This window comes from Dunckerocampus dactyliophorus, chromosome 10 (assembly GCF_027744805.1).
Source record: "Dunckerocampus dactyliophorus isolate RoL2022-P2 chromosome 10, RoL_Ddac_1.1, whole genome shotgun sequence".
Lineage (NCBI taxonomy): Eukaryota > Metazoa > Chordata > Actinopteri > Syngnathiformes > Syngnathidae > Dunckerocampus > Dunckerocampus dactyliophorus.
In genome coordinates, this window is record NC_072828.1 from 23,743,453 (window position 1) to 23,760,877 (window position 17,425).

Here is a 17,425-nt window from a genome sequence, read left to right on the forward strand (position 1 = left end):
AGATTCCTCCAGGCTAGTAGACTTATTTTCAGTAGCTATTTCTTTTTTTGTTGCTTCAAATGGGACATACCTTTCATCCACAAACATAAACCTTTTATAAAAATGTTTTTGTCACTATTTTCTTCCCACCCCGGTCATTAAACCCTCCTCAGATGAAATGTGTCAATCAGACTGGTATCAAATCATCATAAAAGCACTGGGACGTTTGGCATATTTATCCCTTAACGTTTGTTTCCGGATAATATTTGCCCCTCACATATGCGCCGTCTGTCACGTGTAAACACTGCAGGCCCTTTGTGCTTGTATGCTTTCTCACAAATACATTAAGGAGAACGAGAAAACTAATTCAATTAGTTTGTGCCACTCTAAACACTTCAGTGTAGCCCCAGGGACCGATCAAAGGCGAGGATATGCTCAGATGCAGACAAGGCACTCTAGAGGGAAGTAATCTGAGAAGCCGATCTTTGACTTGATGCCGCAAGACATCAGGGTTAACTTCAATCTGTGTTTCTGACCTCCTACAAGTGGTCACGGTGGCATTCAATGTCACACGTCACCAGGTGTCACTCATTTCCTTCATACATTGCTGTTTTCTTCCTTTGCTCTCTTATACTTCCTATCTCATCACATACCCCTCTATACAGTATATATCCCTTATCTCGGCAGTCTTCCCTGCCTATACATGTCAAACCACCCTGGACCTCTCCCCCTATTTTCTGTAGGTTCATTGCTATAGAATACAGAATACAAGTTATGCATGGCCCATTGCTACACAGGCACCCTTATAATAAAAGACTGATTGTGAGAGAGACAGTCATTTTGCCTTATCCCCCCATCTAGACAGGCCAACAGGAGACACAGCTAAATCAGAATAATGAGAGGCACAGTGGCATGGACCGACTGGAATGACACACATACTTGTGCGTGATGCCATGCACGCATGCATGCATGCACACACACATCTACACACACACACACACACGCGCTGCTCTTAGTCACTGCCTTTCATTGGTCTGCCTATTTGTTTGTTTCCCCAGCTGTATTTGTGTCTGCTTATTCATCTGTATTTTCCCATTCTGACATACCAATTTCCGCTCAAGAATCCCACTTCTCTCTGTCCCATTGTCCCTGCTGATAGGAATGTTGTGAGCAGAAGTAGCCAGTTCTCTGACATTCTTTCAGTTTCACAGCGCACACAATCCCGCATCTGTGTCCCTCTGTGTTGATGTGTATGGTTGTTTGTCTCTGTATGTGCCCCCTGTGATTGACTCGTGACCAGTCCAGGGTGTAGACCGTAGGTTCCCAAAGTGGGGTACACGTACCCCTAGGGTACGCCAATTGTAAAAGGGAATATGTGAATAAAAATCAAAAACAATTAGCGCCGACCACTCGCAATTACGAATGCGCCTAAACGCCTCATGGCGCAAGGAGAACGGAGCAGAAAAGAGATACAGCACGAAGTTGGTAATTGCTCATATGTGCATCATATGAACAAGTAAGTAAGTTTGATGATTATTTTGTACATTAGGAGTGTTTAATCTTGAAGGTTTCGTTTATATCGGTGTTCCAATCCCAGCACGGCGCAGCGGTGAAAACCTGTCACCATGAGTGGGGATTCCCCCCTAAACTGCGGATCTATTCTTGGTTGTATGTATATTTTTGTACGTCAGATGCTGCTTTATCATGATTATTAAACTCTCCCCTTCAATTTGGTATTAAATTAATATGCAGACTTAAACCATAGCCATTGTGAGTGGATTAAAAAAAAGTGAAGTTCAATTGAAGCCTTTCAAACGGAAGATATTTCAAAAGATATGCAGGATGATTACTTAGCTATTTATCAGCGCTCATGTGAAACTTTATCAAAATTTAACATTTTGACCCGGAATTACTATAAAATGTACAATATTTAAAGTTAATACAGATAAAAAGGTGTATGTTTTTCAAATGTCTGAAGGGGTACCCGACTGTAAAAAGTTTTCCCCCAAAGTCCCATGACCCGCAGTGGGATAACGGTAGAAAATGGATGAATGGATTCATGCCTAGGAATTGTAAAAGGATTGAATCATATTGTATTGTATTGAGAGTAGCTTCAAACACATCTTTAATGTATGGTATCATTGGTAATGTATTGAAATACGTATTGCATCAGTGTCACTTATGGACATGCACATTCCTAATAATATAAGATGACCGGAAATCAGTTTTGTTGAACAATGATAACAGTACATATGTTCTACATTATAGAGTAAAACAAAAAGTTGGTGGATGTCCGGAGGGATACGGTGTGGTTGTCTGCGACCATTCAGTTATAGCTTATAGTAACGTAATTCATAAGCATTGCTCATTTTGCATCACCTGTTTTTTTTCTTCTTTGTATCGATTTCTTCTTTTGAGGCACACCATCAGCTCACACACAGTTTAAAGTAATTACCCATGCTGTGTGTGTAATTATATAATCATGCAAAACTCTATGTGATATTATTTCCTAATGAAAGATTGTTGTTTTGCAGAAGGTTTTCATCTGTCATTTACATAAACATCAGCATGTGAACATCTCCACAGTGCTCCATATCCTTCGTCTGAGGTTTAAGTTATGGCAGAGAAGTGTGGTGGTGGTGGGGGGGGGGCCTTGTCACTGCTCTCTGGCTGTGCTACAGTGTGAAGATGTGTAGAACTGCCACTCTGTGCCAAAAATACAACTGGCAAGGGAGAGGACATTGGAGGGAGAGAAAGAGTTGGAGACATAGTAGTGAGGAGGATCATGGAGGGATGCATAGATGGGTGCAGAGTGTAGTGTGACACAATACACTATACTGAGCAATCCTTTCCCTTCTTCTCTGCATCATTCAGGGCATGAACATTTCTTTAATCACAGTACAGAAAGCGAAGCCGTGTGGAGGACGCATGTCACACTGCTCTGTCTGCTCACATCACAATCCCCCCACTCTTCATCGCCATGCCATCGCTCCAGCTCTCAGTGGATCTCTCCCTTCCCTCTTCTTTAACTCTCTTCACTTAGACCCTCCCCTACTTCTCCCCCTCCTCCCTCACCTTATTTATTTTTCCAGTCTTTCTCCATCATGGCCTTTTTGTGTCATCTGTCCCTCCCCCCTTAGGTACGTTACCTACCGTATTTCTTTTCACCCTTCTTATTCTGGATGGAAAGACTTTTTGTTTGCTACGGAAAGTCTTGTGCCTGCCTTATTGACCAGCCAACAGGAAGGAATCGTATCCCGAGATAAGCCCATGATGCTTGTTTTTGTGACTACCATCCATGTCAGCCTGTCAGGCGTGTATGTGCTTGTGTGTGTTTGTGTGTCTCGCACGAGTTGTTGTCATCACAGTTCGAGGGGTTGTTGTGACATGTCACCCAGCTTTGTCACACTAGAGGACAAAACCGTTCTGTTAGGTCTGTGCGTATAAAATATGGAACTCAAATATGTATTCAATTATTTTACAGCACAACCTCTCTTTTCGTGATTTATTCGTTCCAAATGGAAAACCGAATTGTATGATTCTTCCCATAGGAAACCGTGTAAATCCCATTAATCTGTTCCAGACAACCAAAAATGTTAACACAATACACTTTTAATATACTGTACAGCAGGGGTCGCCAACGTGGTGCCCGCGGGCACCAGGTAGCCCCCCACGACCACACGAGGTGCCCGCAAGCCTGCTTTTCATTCAGGTTTTCAGTTAATAATGAAAGAACAGTAGAAAGAAATGCATTCTGAAATCCAAAATGTGAGTTGTGGACACCAGCATTTTGTTAATGTTCTGGTAAAACAAGCATATTTGCTTTGTTTGGGTTTAAAATAAGCTCTGAAAATAAATGTAACAAAAATGAGTAGCTCTTGGCCATTTTCATTTTGTAAAAGTAGCTCTCACAAGGAAAAACGTTGGTGACCCCTGCCGTACAGGGTGGGCCATAAGTTTCCATACATATGGAAAAAAAAAAGTCATCATTCATGTTGGACAACCGTATATATTTATATAATGTGCTCTATACCATTACCATTGTTTCGAAAACGCATACGTTTTTCCACTGTTGATGAACTTGCATTAACACAGTTGAAGCTTGTTATGACATCGGTGATACGTTCCTTGAGATGATTTATGTCTCGTATCTTCAGCTGACACACCATGGCCTTCAAGTACCCTCAAAGATAGAAATCCAGAGGGGAGAGATCTGGGGATCTGATCTGAAACATAAAATAATATATATTATACATTTTCCTATGTATGGAAACTTATGGCCCACCTTGTAGGATAATTTTAGTTTTAAATAAAAAAAAATAATTCGAAATGCATACAAATGATGAATGAAAGTGGATAAATGAACATTTAGCGTCACATTTATCAAAAACTTTTGTTGACAAAGACAGAGATGGGGCAGCAGCGAGGGACAAGAGAGCCACACGGGTGACACCCCCATCCTTTTGAAGTTATTTCTTTCATTCAATATTGTTTCCCACTTTCGTTATCAAGGTGCTGGCATTTACAGTTTCGTTTGGCCATGGTGGTTTATTTTGCAGCCGTGATCAATTAGAAAAACAGACTTGTGGTGTAACGGCGTTAGTTAGCAAAGAACTACAGGGTCATCTTCCGGGTATGATTTGAGAGCAACGAACAGTTTAGTCACCTCAAGACACGCTACAAACCGAGTTGGACTCAGTGTATTGATAACACGGTGAGACTAAGGCTGAATCCCAATTCTACCCCTTGGCCCTTCCCTTTCATCTTACACCTTCCCTTACACCTTAAAACCTGTGGCCAAGGGGAAAGAAGCCACTAAGAAATGGGACACCACTTGATTCTTATTACGTCATCACCCTTCACCGCTTGCTGGATGTGACATAGGCAGATCATATAATTAAATGGTTTCTAATAAACGTTTGGCCAAAGTATGATATAGGTCGTGGCAGCTTTTAAAGCAGGAGTTTCAAACACAATTTACCTGGGGGCCGCTGGAGGTAGAGTCTGGATGAGGCTGGCTGCAAAATGTGACTTGCGGGGCCCCAAATGGCCCACGGGCCACGAGTTTGAGACCCCTGTTTTAAAGAGAGGGAAAAAATACATGGTGTCTTTCAAGGGTCTAGTTCAACCCCTGAATGAATCAATTAATTGATTAAGAAGGGTGTAGCTTTTTTTCTTTTTTTTTAAACAAAAAAAAAGCTTGTTTTTTTTCCATGGTGTAAGCATCAAACAAATCAGTAAACAAGCAATATCAGGGAGACTAAACCCTCTCAAAGCCTTTGTGGGAGGGTTTGAAGCTGTATGGGGGACCGAACCAAACATGTTGCAGCCAGAATACAACACAGTCACTCCACCCTTGGGACACAGTTTTCCAAAAAATGAAGCGGTCTCTCGCAGATTACTTTCAAAAGCAAAATGAGGAGAGCGAGGAGGAGACTGGTGGGAAAGGAAAGCTTACGAGAAGTTCCATCTAAGATGCCAGTTGATTATAACGGTGAGGACGGGAGAGTCTGACTGATCCAGTGAAAAAGAAAAGTTTGACTTTCATTTCAGAATGGAAGAAAATTCTGCTCTGTGCTTATTTGATTGGTGTCCGTGGGGGGGGGCTGTTCTGAACTTATTACCTTTAGGAATTCCAAACTTGAATCTGCAGGACAGTCACATCCTATAGTAGTATCTCAAAACCTGTGAAATCAATACATGGAGCCTTGATGCTTGCCGTAGTTCGATAGCACTAATGAATGTAAATTGGGAATGCACTGATTCAACAAATGAGCAAGTTTGCTCGTGGAAAGTTCTGCAGCACTGTCTGGTACATACGCAATACAGTCTGGTCTAAAGGTGTTTATATAATAGTTGTGAAGTTTGTCACCTCAACCGTTCTCTTCAGGTTTGAATAAATTAAGTAGTTTGTTTTATGAAGACGTGTAAAAATGTTTAATTGTCAAAGAAGGTGTCCAAGATGTTCCACTTTTGTTTATATCTCTCTTGCATTTCTCCTGTTTCTCCCACAGCAACTGAACCATCCAAATGTGATAAAGTATCATGCGTCTTTTATTGAGGACAATGAGCTAAACATAGTACTGGAGCTAGCTGATGCCGGAGACCTCTCACGTATGATCAAGGTAAGTGACTTCCCACAGCAGCACTGCAACATTTAAAGAATTGTTCATATGAGCGTATCACTTTTGGGGAGCCCCTAGAGTCCGTGAAAGAGGATATGAGGCCCTACGATTTGATTGATAATTGGGATAATAAAAATGCAAATTACCAGCAAAAAACTGTGAAAAAGAGCATTTTGTGTCATGATTTTGTATGCATAAAAATCCCTAAAAACAATTTGTTTATTTAGAGAAAAACCCCCATCTAGAATGGACTGGTATAGTGTGCTTTCTAGGGTAGCTCCCAGGCTGATGTGTTGTTACAGTATGTATAACAAACTCAAATCTCAGTTTCTCGATACCGGCTTTGTTTGACGGTGCAACAAGGAGCCCGTCCAGCTGTAACTTGTGGCATGGAGTTCAAAGTGCTCTTGGAAAGTTGGTTTGAACATTCTTTGTGCGCAAGCTGCTGAAGGATAATCAAATTGAATTTGAAAGGTCATTTACGTACAGTATAACGCCTCCCTTTTCGTGCGAAAAGATAGCTGATTTGCTTAGTCTTCCCTTAAAAGACCAAGCATATTTTCACTCAGCAGGACTCTGATTTAACATGATTAAAAAGGAACTTCTCAATGACCACATCGTTGAACGTACTTTGATACAATGTCAAATAAATGAATGTTTTTCATCAAATCTGTCAACCTCAAAGGATGAACCCAGAAAATAAGTGTTCAACACCATATCGCCTCCCTATTGGGTCTCGAAAGGAATGTTGGCTTGGAAGCAGCAAGCCAGACATGTGGCCTTGTATAACTGAAGGAATGGAGGCAGGAGGTCTGTGGTTTGTGGAAACACTGGATTTTGGCTACCTGGACAGTGAGTCAAAGTGAATCATAAATTCCGTAATGCAACCAAAAACCAAATATTATAGGACCCCCTGAAATCGACTTTAATCTAAATAGGCTGTGTGGACAGCTGCCCTGAATAGAAAAAGGAAGTTGAGAAGAATAAAATGATGATCTTAGGTAATAAAATGTTTGTTTTCTTTAAATATACACAGACTATGTGAACTACTATGCTTGCACTGTGACTTAAAGGAAAACCTTTCTCTTTCCTGTGCGTTCTAAAGATATAAAAACAGCTACAAAGACACAGTTACGAATGCATGTAATGGGGAAACACTTATTTCGCCTATGAAGCCTTCTGGGAGGGAAAAAAAGTGGCAGCAACTACAGGTAGTAGTAGCCAGGTAGTGCAAGAGCATTGATTAGTGATCAACACCTTAAAAATGTCTAGTTGACTGGACATAAAAATGTATCTACAGCGGTGCAGTGTAGAAAGTGCAGTGAAACCTCAGTTTTCATCATATTAATCCATTCCAGGTCCGATGAAAACTGAAGCGTACGTCAACCGAATCCATTTTCCCCCATAAAAATACAGTAATTTCTCGATACTTTGCGTTTCGTATTTCGCTGCATGGATTTTCAACAATTTATTAATCAATCATTGCTGTTTTGTGATTGAATACGGCCTATTGTTAAAAAATATGCATATTCAAGCATATTTAATTTTTTTTTTTGCATTTTCAGGCATAAAATTGTAAAATGCCATTCAGAAGACACATTCACAGACGTTGCTATGTAGTATTCTACAGTGGTCACTCGGTGTGTCTTGATCGCCAGAACAACAGGCTTTTATTGCAGGTTTGAATTATCTCACAACAGGCACAGTAATACCTAACATGGGCTACTGTTGCAGCCATAACCCATGCCACGATAAAACTTAAGTCGAATCAACGCCTGACGTCACTTCCTGTCCACCCACACTCAACTCTGCTAGCACCGGGACACATTCAAACTAACACACGAGCACAATAACATGAACACAATAATCATGCATTACATCACATTGGTGAGACAGTAGCCACCACAGGAAGTGCTGTACAGAACAGGAAGTAAGAAAGAAAAAGAGCAACAACATGGAACTCTCTAACATGCTAACATGTGAGTCTATATTATGTCTTATTTATGTCTAAAAAGGCTTATTTTCTTATTATGTTTACTATATTGGGTAATACAAGTGTAATGGGGACAATGGGGTGTTACTTCATGTCTAGAAGGCTCTAATAATGTTAACATGTTTTCTATGCTGTTATGAAAATATTCAATGTCTAGATAAGGAATCCTACTTGGCGGGAAATTCTGGCGGTCCGGTCTGGAGCTAGTTAACTGCGATAAACGAGAGACTATTGTAATGTAAAATCCAATTAATCAGGTCCAGACAGACATAAAAATGACAAATTAAATGGTTAAATGAACATTTAACATCACTTGAAGACTCTTAGACTTGAAGACTTCGTTATAAACTTAACTTTAAAGAGTGTATAGTTAGAGCTGCGTACTCGCTCACATCAACTTTATTGTAAACTTCAGAGGCAGGTACAATCACCATTACACACACTGGCCTGGCTCACTTTCTGTAATATCTTCCTTAAACCATTCCCTCTGCATCCTCTGTTAACTAGGAAACTTGACACGACAGTCCTATTGTAACTGACGCTACCTTCGTACTTTGCGACGAGTTCTTTCTTGAATTCAGTCGTGTTTCTCACCTTCTTCGTCAAACCTCTAGCACTTGCAACTTTTTTGGCTACATGGCGGCTAATTCTGCAGCCTCACTCAAAAAAAAAAAAAAAGAAGCACAGACTCACTGAAAGCCTATTTGCTAACACTCAGAAACACGCAGTGCACTTGAATGCCTCATCATCGCAGGGCGCATAATGCTTTATGGGAGGAAGACAGGAAACCGATACAGAGTTAATCCTTCTTTGTGCATTCTGTGAACAAATAAACCACACACAATTAATAAAGGTGTTTAAAGGATTGCCCTGCTGTGATCTGTCTATCGTGTCCTAACTGTAAAAGAATCCCTATCCAGACTTGAGTCACCAACGCGTGGTTGGTTCCTTTGGGCACTCGATGAACGATACGCAGAATACGCAGAATGATACGCAAGCAAACAGACTGGTTCTTTAGGCGCACAGTTTGGCCATACAATAACTGAAACAGTGTACGAAAAGCGAGACATATGCTCGGCAATATTATTTGTTGAAAATCGAATCCTACGAAAACCAGGGCAAAGTTGGACCAAACCCTCCGTTCTATGATGCCTGCCAGTATGGCAAATTAATAGTGTGCATGTATAAAGCCTGGTCTTCTCCCATGCATAAATGATGCTGCGTTGTATCAACACAGCCAGACAAGCTGTTTGCAGTCATAGTCAGCAACTTCACATCCGTACAGTTCAACACAGCAAATTAGGAGAGGCAAGGATTAGCTGTACAAGAGAGTGAACATGGCAGGCTGAATGATTGCGCACACACACACACACACACACACACGCGCACATGCGCTCACATCCACACACGCACACATGGTGTCCTTCAGCAGTCTTTAGCAAGGACTTTGCCCTCAAAACCAAGAAACCGTATGATCATTCATAGATCCTGTTTACTAAAACCCGCTATGGCATCAGGAGGAAAGAACGATTGCATTCTAGCTACCGACAGGGCACACGATTATACACAATCACACCTACTGCTGACCTCCACATTAAAATAAGTAGTTTTCCTAATGTAACACTGGCATAGTGTTTTAAAAGCCTACAATGGTAAACATATCGATTATAGTGTCATGTAAAACAGAATCGCATTCAATGCACGCATTTACTATTTTTTTTTCTTTTTGATTTGTAGTCATCCAGGCTGTGCTTCCTGTCTGTCTCCTTCCTTTCCTAATTCTCTATTACTCCCAAACGGACCATCTCAGAATTCAAATGAAATCAAATGGCCCTTACATTTGCATGCACTTACAGAATATTGCATGTGCAGTGTTTGCAGTTAAAGGCATGAAGAAGAGGGTGGTGGTGGGCATCTATGTGCACCCCCATTGACATCAAACAGTCCTCTGATATGGAAATGGGAGGGCAAGGGAAGAATGGCTTCTTACTGAGGCTTTGTTTGGATATAGGCCAAGGTTTATCCTTCTCTCTTTCCGTCTATCTCCATCACTATCTTCTTTTCTTTTATTGTTCACTTGGCCCATCCACCAGAAGTCCACACTAGCATATTATTTCTACATATTTATCTGTTGTGCTGTCGCTTGCACAATAGATGAACACAATTTGTCATGCATTTAAATAAGTCAAGTGCCTGAACAATCTGAGACCGATTAAATCCTGTAATACCATTATAATCCTCAAGAGGCAACACTGAGTGAGTCATTGGTGTAATTTAGGGAGTACTCACACTAGGCCAAACTAAAGCACGGTACGTTTGGGTAGTGTCAGCGCATTGAATCGTGCCCCGGGCACCAGGTTTCCCTTCTTATGGCACGATTGGAAGAGGTAGGCCAGGGCCCAGCACGGTTCCATGCACGCGCGTAACATATCGAAGTCATAAAATGCGATTGCTTCATGCAGATCCTTAATGATGACAAACACAATTCATAATAGCAATCAAAGACTCAAAATAATCCGAAAGTCAAACCCACCCAAAATGTCCCAAACCCCATTCAGACTGCTTTTTAAAGCTGTGAATTATGAACAATTATGCAAAATAAAAAAATCTGTCCGTTTATGTCGACATGCGTTGTGGTATTGTTCACTTTATCATTATTGCTAAGCAGTGTGACACGACAACAGCAACATAACTACTGTCTGGTTACACAGCAAGAAAACGTGCACACAATGATCAGTGCAAAGTAAGCTTCAAAATCTTCTTCTTTTCCTTTCGGCTTTTCCCTTTGCCACAGCGAATCAATTGCCTCCATCTAACCCTGTCTTCTGCCTCCTCTTCTCTCACACCAACTACCTTTATGTCCTCTTTCACTACATCCATAAACTTCCTCTTTGGTCTTCCTGTAGGTCTCCTACCTGGCAGTTCAAAACTCAGCATCCTTCTACCTATATATTCCCTATCTCTTCTCTGGACATGTCCAAAGCATCTCAGTCTGGCCTCTCTGACTTTATCTCCAAAACCTCTAACATGTGCTGTCCCTCTGATGTACTCATTCCTGATCCTATCCTTCCTGGTCACTCCCAGAGAGAATCTTAGCATCTTCATCTCTGCTACCTCCAGCTCTGTCTCCTGTCTTTTCCTCATTGACACTGTCTGTAGACCAAACAACATCGCTGGTCTCACCACAGTTTTGTACACCTTTCCTTAGCAAAGTAAGCTTCAAAATAAAAGCACATTAAATTGGATTCTACCACAGCAACTAACAAAATGCACCCATTGCCTGTTGTCCTTATGTCTCTGGTGAAAATCACAAGTAAATGTGCAACCAGTGGCTACTTTCGCTTTCAGTTATGCCGTCAACCACTCTTGTCAATGTGAGCCAGCCAGTCCGAGGGAGGTCGACAGAAACATGTTCCACAGTAGTAGAAGAAATTCAACAGTTGCAACTTCAGTTCATGCCAGCCATTCCTGGCATGAAAAAAAGGGGAATCAGTTATTGGTAATCTTCACAACTTTTCAATAACATTGTGCAAAAAATATATGCATCCAATATGGAATGAAAATAATGAATAATGAATAATGAAATAATGAAATAATTCACTGATTGCTGTTTGAGCAGGACTTATCAGCTGTCGGAGTTCACATTGTGTGTTAGTGCGCAGCAATTTCATTTAGGTTTTGTCTGTGTGATTTTGCTTTTAAATGAGAGACCGTACGTTTGATGAGCTGGACCAGCCCCGTTTTCTAAAATAAACCAAAAAAACAACAGCATCAGTGTGCCACTGAAAGCAATACTCAACAAAAGAGCTGTGTGCCAGATGGGGGACTTTTGGAAGGTACCACACGCTTTCTTTCTTTGTTCCTGGGAGTGCATGTGCTTTCTATTGAAGGCCATCGAGAAAATGAGACGAGGCTTGGTTAGACAAGGTACCGAACGAGAGGAAATCTGTCTGGGTTCCATTAAACACATAGCCGCAGAGTAGGGGGACTGAGAACGGGACTGCATCCTGTATAGGCATATGCCGACCTCAACACTTTGAGACCGTCTTTAAAATCTTTTGCGTGCCATATTAAACTTTTCTATTCTTGTGAAAATCTTTTATGTGAACCTTCTTCTCAGGTATAATTTTGTGTGCTTGGTGTGTGTTTGTGTCCGTTTGTCTTGCAGCACTTTAAGAAGCAGAGGAGGCTTATCCCTGAAAGAACTGTGTGGAAGTACTTTGTCCAGCTTTGCAGCGCGCTCGAGCACATGCACTCCCGGAGAGTCATGCACAGAGGTAAACACATTCAGAGAATTCATTCAATTAAGGATCGGTATGTTGTTGGTTAATTATGATGAATTTTAAACATTTAAATAAATCAGGAGGGTCCAAACTTTTTATCGGGGCTGCATACAGAAAATCAAAGGATACGGGGGCCACTTTGATATTTTTATGTATTTTTTAATTTAGTTAAAAGGCTAAAATAAAAGCTTTTTATATGTACATTTAAAGACAAAGCTTTTTTTATTATTATTTATCAGCTTCTTCTCTGTTTTGCTGTGGTTTTGGTTTAATTTTATTTCTACAATGTGCCGCGGGCCAATAAAAAACAAGCTGCAAATGGTGCCCGAGACGGACTTTGGACACCCCTGAAATAAATAGAAGACAAACTGTCAGACTTGAATCAATAAATAATAGTACAGTTCAATAGTTATTATTTTGACACAGCTACGTACAAATTATTTTTGGTTTGTTGTTTTTTTTTTTTAATGAATCTGTCATCGTGTGTGTGACTGTTTTAACTGTTGCGTGTTCAACAAAACAGAGACCAGAGAACACAGTGTTAATGGCGCCACGTGCTTTCAATAGCACACAGTCAAATGAAGTTGTTGAAACACACACACGCACACACAGGTGATATACTTCCGTTGGACTGTCTCTGATTAGTGTACAGGAACACTAATGAACCTGGAACTCTGAGCTTTAACGACCACTTAAGAGAGAGCGCCCATTCAAAAGTTGCTTAACAATTTTACGGAAACGTTAAATATCAAAGGCTGATGTGGGTCACATTGACATTACTCTGAATCCAAAAGTGCTTTGCATCATATATTTGCAGAACTGCTGGTTATTTGAAGACCAGATTGAGAGAGATCCATTTTAAGGTCTAAGGAGTTTCATGGCAACAAACTGACCAATGGTTTGTTCTCTAGATATCAAGCCAGCCAACGTATTCATCACAGCTACGGGAGTAGTGAAGTTAGGAGATCTTGGACTCGGACGCTTCTTCAGCTCCAAAACCACCGCTGCTCACTCTCTTGGTAATTCACCGCTATATATAAATAATTCTTTTATATGTCTTGTTTGTGCACCCAAATGCATACACAAGGTAGCCCCTAGTCATCACCTGCAGTTGGATGTGTTTCATTAAGTGAGGGGAGAGCCATGTGTCATTTAGCCAAGCTGCCTGCTCAGACTTGTGCCCAACTGCTTCATAGGCCACTTAGCCACTTCCTGTTGCATTGCCCTTTAACCCTTGTACAGATGGATACAGAGCACAGGCATTTGACACAGCTCTGATCGGGCCTGTGTGCCATAAAACATGCTGGAAAAGTTTACAATCAGGATTACTATTAGCCTTAAGTGTGCGTGCGTGTGTGTTTGCCATAGGAAATACAATCTGATAACAGGATTTTTCTTTGAAGATATGAAAACTGTAGTAATTGGGATGTTGGCCTTGTTTTAATCTGCACACAAAAATAGGGGCGCTAAAGCGGAGACAAATCGACAGGATGGAACCACATGCTCAATTATATTCTTCTTTAACGAGACGGATGTTGGATGACAACGTCCCATGTACCGTGAATCTTTTGGAGTGATGCCAGTAACCGATCGAGACATTTGAGTGATAATTAATTTCTGAAGGTACAGACCCAGACGTTTGTTTCACTTTTAAGTAGACGTGGTGTTTAACACAAAAATGCCACTTGCTCACTTCAAAGGCGTCCAAGTGTTTAAAACAGTAGTCTCCCACTTAACAATTTGTAAACTGCCTGCACTAAATGCCATTTATCACTATGACCCTAACTCATTACTAGGGGTGTCACAAGATCTTGCGACATTAAACCGTGACAAGATTTCGCATTCAGAAAAAAACTGTCTTGTGGGCCCTAGGGCTGGGACGATAATAAATAAATTATTAATCACACAATAAATGAAAATGAACTCAATAATTTTGCCAGCCTCAGGCAGGAAGAGGGTTCACTCTCATTGGTTTCAGCACCTTAGCAGGTTTGTTCAATAGACCAACGGCATGTAAGGAGTGAGCACTATTGTGTTTCCTATAGTCTCTCTGTCTCGGTGGGGGGAGGCGGGTCCGGTAGCATGCATACAGAGTGTAGCCTTGTGAGGAGCAATGCAAGATAAGTAATAGAAATTTAATGTTAAAGTAATGTTAAAATCTCGCCTTGTCTTGTAGACCCTATCTTGTGTATCGTCTCGTCTCGTGAACCCCCACTCATTACAAAATAAAGGAGAATGTGATCAGAACATTAACACATAATGTATTTGACATAAAATCCTTAGTAACACCAAATATACAGGACATCCGTGGTCTACTCCAACTATAAATAAAGTTTTACACTTTTTGTGTTAATTGTGTTAAAGTTGATATCATGGCTTCTCTAATATAGCAGACTTATTAACAAACAGTTAGCTAACAATACAACATTGCAGAAATAGAGACTGCACCGGTTACAGCTTGGCGCACAGTCACAAGAAAACGCTGCCCAACTTCCTTCTGGCACACTGAAATAAGTTAAATTGGGATATGTCATGTATATTCCACTGTCATTCACACTGTCTCACATCCCTATGTCAAACTGTTTTTACCACACATAGCGTGCTATTCTCGGCCCCTCTGCAGCAGCGGCAGCAGCAGCAACAGCCCAGCTTCTGAGAAAGTGTGAATACCAGGATGGCTGTGAAAATGTCTGTGATTGCTCATTAAACGTTAAGGCCACAGCACCCTCTTTAGGCTGACTGAGGACAGGCATCCCCATTCCCATGGGGGTCACCTTCACTCTCATCCTTGATATGTTTCATGTTTTGCCGCATAAACTACAAAAATGTTAATGTTCATTCCAAGGCAGATATTTTTACTTTACTATTTTTTACTTTGATTATCCTTAATGGTAATATGAAATTATACAGTAGATGTATGTACCAGAAGCACCTCCAGCAGGATATTATGACTAAAGTTATATGTGCAAATAACAAGAGGAAATTCGCATGGGACTCATCCTTTGCCCCTTTGTTCATACCTTTCCCTGGAACATTTTTTCCAAATACAACATATCATTTCTTTAACCAGTACCATAATTTACTTAAAATCAGGGCTGAGGTGTAGGAAAGATAGACACAAGAGTGACACAAGTGAAGGCAAGGTGTGATGACAAAAAACAGAAGTGCAACTGAAGACAAGGAGGAAGAGCATTATATACATTTATACAGTTGTGCATGCACAGCGGTGTCCCAGTGTGGACCGTAATAAGGCCATCCACCCATTTGAATCGTAGAGGTGTGATGGAGGCCAAGCCTGTCGGCTCAGAAGCTATCCCATGCACACTTGCATGTACTTGCATCATGAGACAGAAATGAGTACTTTTGTTATACTGGTGCAAACATACTGTACACTTCATTGATGTTTGTTTGCACATCATGTCCACACACGTGCAGCGGAGAATGATCACCCACACAAAGTACTGACATGTATTGTATATGACAAAGTTAGACACGGGCATACAAAGGACCTACACCTCATGCTTCCAGATTTTGGAAGTTAAAGCTGATCAGTGTGCAACTGTAGGCTTGGAGCAGTTGCAGTAAAGTAAAAACTAATTTAGAGTGAAACAAAGGTTTTAACAGAAAGCTGTTGTGGTCATTTAAAGAACAAGACACTCACCAATTGCCAGTAATAAGTAGTATAATATATCTGTAATTAACACCTGTAATGAGGGAGGTGTTAACGATGGGAACTGGGGGAGGAGGAAATACAGGGAAAGGAGAACAAACTCTGACACTGCGACTCTACGGCATGTGTCAAACTCAAGGCCGGGGGGCCTGATATGGCCCGCCACATTATTTTATATGGCCCGCGAAAGCATGGGAATAATGTCTGTCAATAATGCACTTCACCTTTTTTCTTTCTAAATGAATATGTTCTGTCATTTTGACACAAAAGTTGTACCGCATGCAGTCCTGCTACACTTTGATATTATCTGATCATGCAACCAGATATTTCAAGCATTTAAAAAAAATCCAAAATAAATACTTGACATTCTCACTTCACTTCTCGTGTCAAAGCAAATTATCCATCAATAATGGAAACACGTCCACCAGCGAATTGTGAATAAATGTGAGTCATTGAGACACTCAGTTATTTTTGACACTCTATATTATTTTTCACACTTGCTACAGTATATCGTGCTACATTGGCTTGCTCCTCCCCCTCCAAGCCCTTCTGCATATCTTAACGTTGACATTGTTCTCCAATTTCTGATCAACATTAGCAATAAAAATGACTTGTAACAACGTTGAGATTCAGCTCTAATAGCCCTCCACCTCCCCGTCTCTCTTTAATTGCCATTGTTTGCCCTCAATGAATGAGGCTAAAAAGCAGGCCGGCTAGAAGTCGGAGAAGGCATTTCTCCGATGCCGCCCCAACCTAATTCACACTGCTAGTCAGTTTTAATTCCAGGAAGGACTTCCGATCATATATTTACTTGTGTTCACATCGCTGTAAGTTTTGAGGTTGGATTGTAGAAAAGTTGACTGTTGAAGCTCGCGCTGCTGCTTGTACCATCAAACAGTACACATATGCTGTATTAGTATTACTGAGTCACGATTATTGTTCCAGGAGCAAAACTCCCTATTCCACAAGTTCATTGTGTTTACACTCACAAAAACGGAATAAATCACTCATAATTTAGCAATCCTGAAGTCGTCAGCAGAGGCATTGCTCCTGGTATATAGACAATCTTTGAATACGACTCTCGCACTGTAGCAAATAAGACGATCTATATTCGTGGGTAGCATTTTTTTTATGTCTTTATGTACTGCTGCTGCAAGAGTGTTCAGAAACCGTTTGAAATGTATCTGTCACCACTGAAATGTTATGTTTACACTGAGTCGCAGTCGTCTAAGTTTACAAACTGAGAAGCCACTTTACAACAAAACACACCGGCTTTGATAAAACATATCTACTTGGAGAAAGTATATGAAAGTATGAAAAACAGCTATGTGTGCAAATGCTGTTTGTGTGTTGCCCTCACTTCATATGAGCCTCT

General features: G+C 40.8%; 1 protein-coding gene across 2 annotated transcripts in view; it reads left to right on the top strand.

Annotated features, from left to right (window-relative positions):
• Positions 1 to 17,425, top strand: part of nek7 (NIMA-related kinase 7) — a 72,744-nt gene that overhangs the window by 38,149 nt on the left and 17,170 nt on the right. For both annotated transcript variants that reach the window (XM_054789379.1, XM_054789378.1), the window contains 3 exons: positions 5,994 to 6,104; positions 12,266 to 12,374; positions 13,292 to 13,399. In XM_054789379.1, the coding sequence (XP_054645354.1) occupies positions 5,994 to 6,104; positions 12,266 to 12,374; positions 13,292 to 13,399 (328 nt within the window). The remainder of the gene's footprint in view (positions 1 to 5,993; positions 6,105 to 12,265; positions 12,375 to 13,291; positions 13,400 to 17,425) is intronic.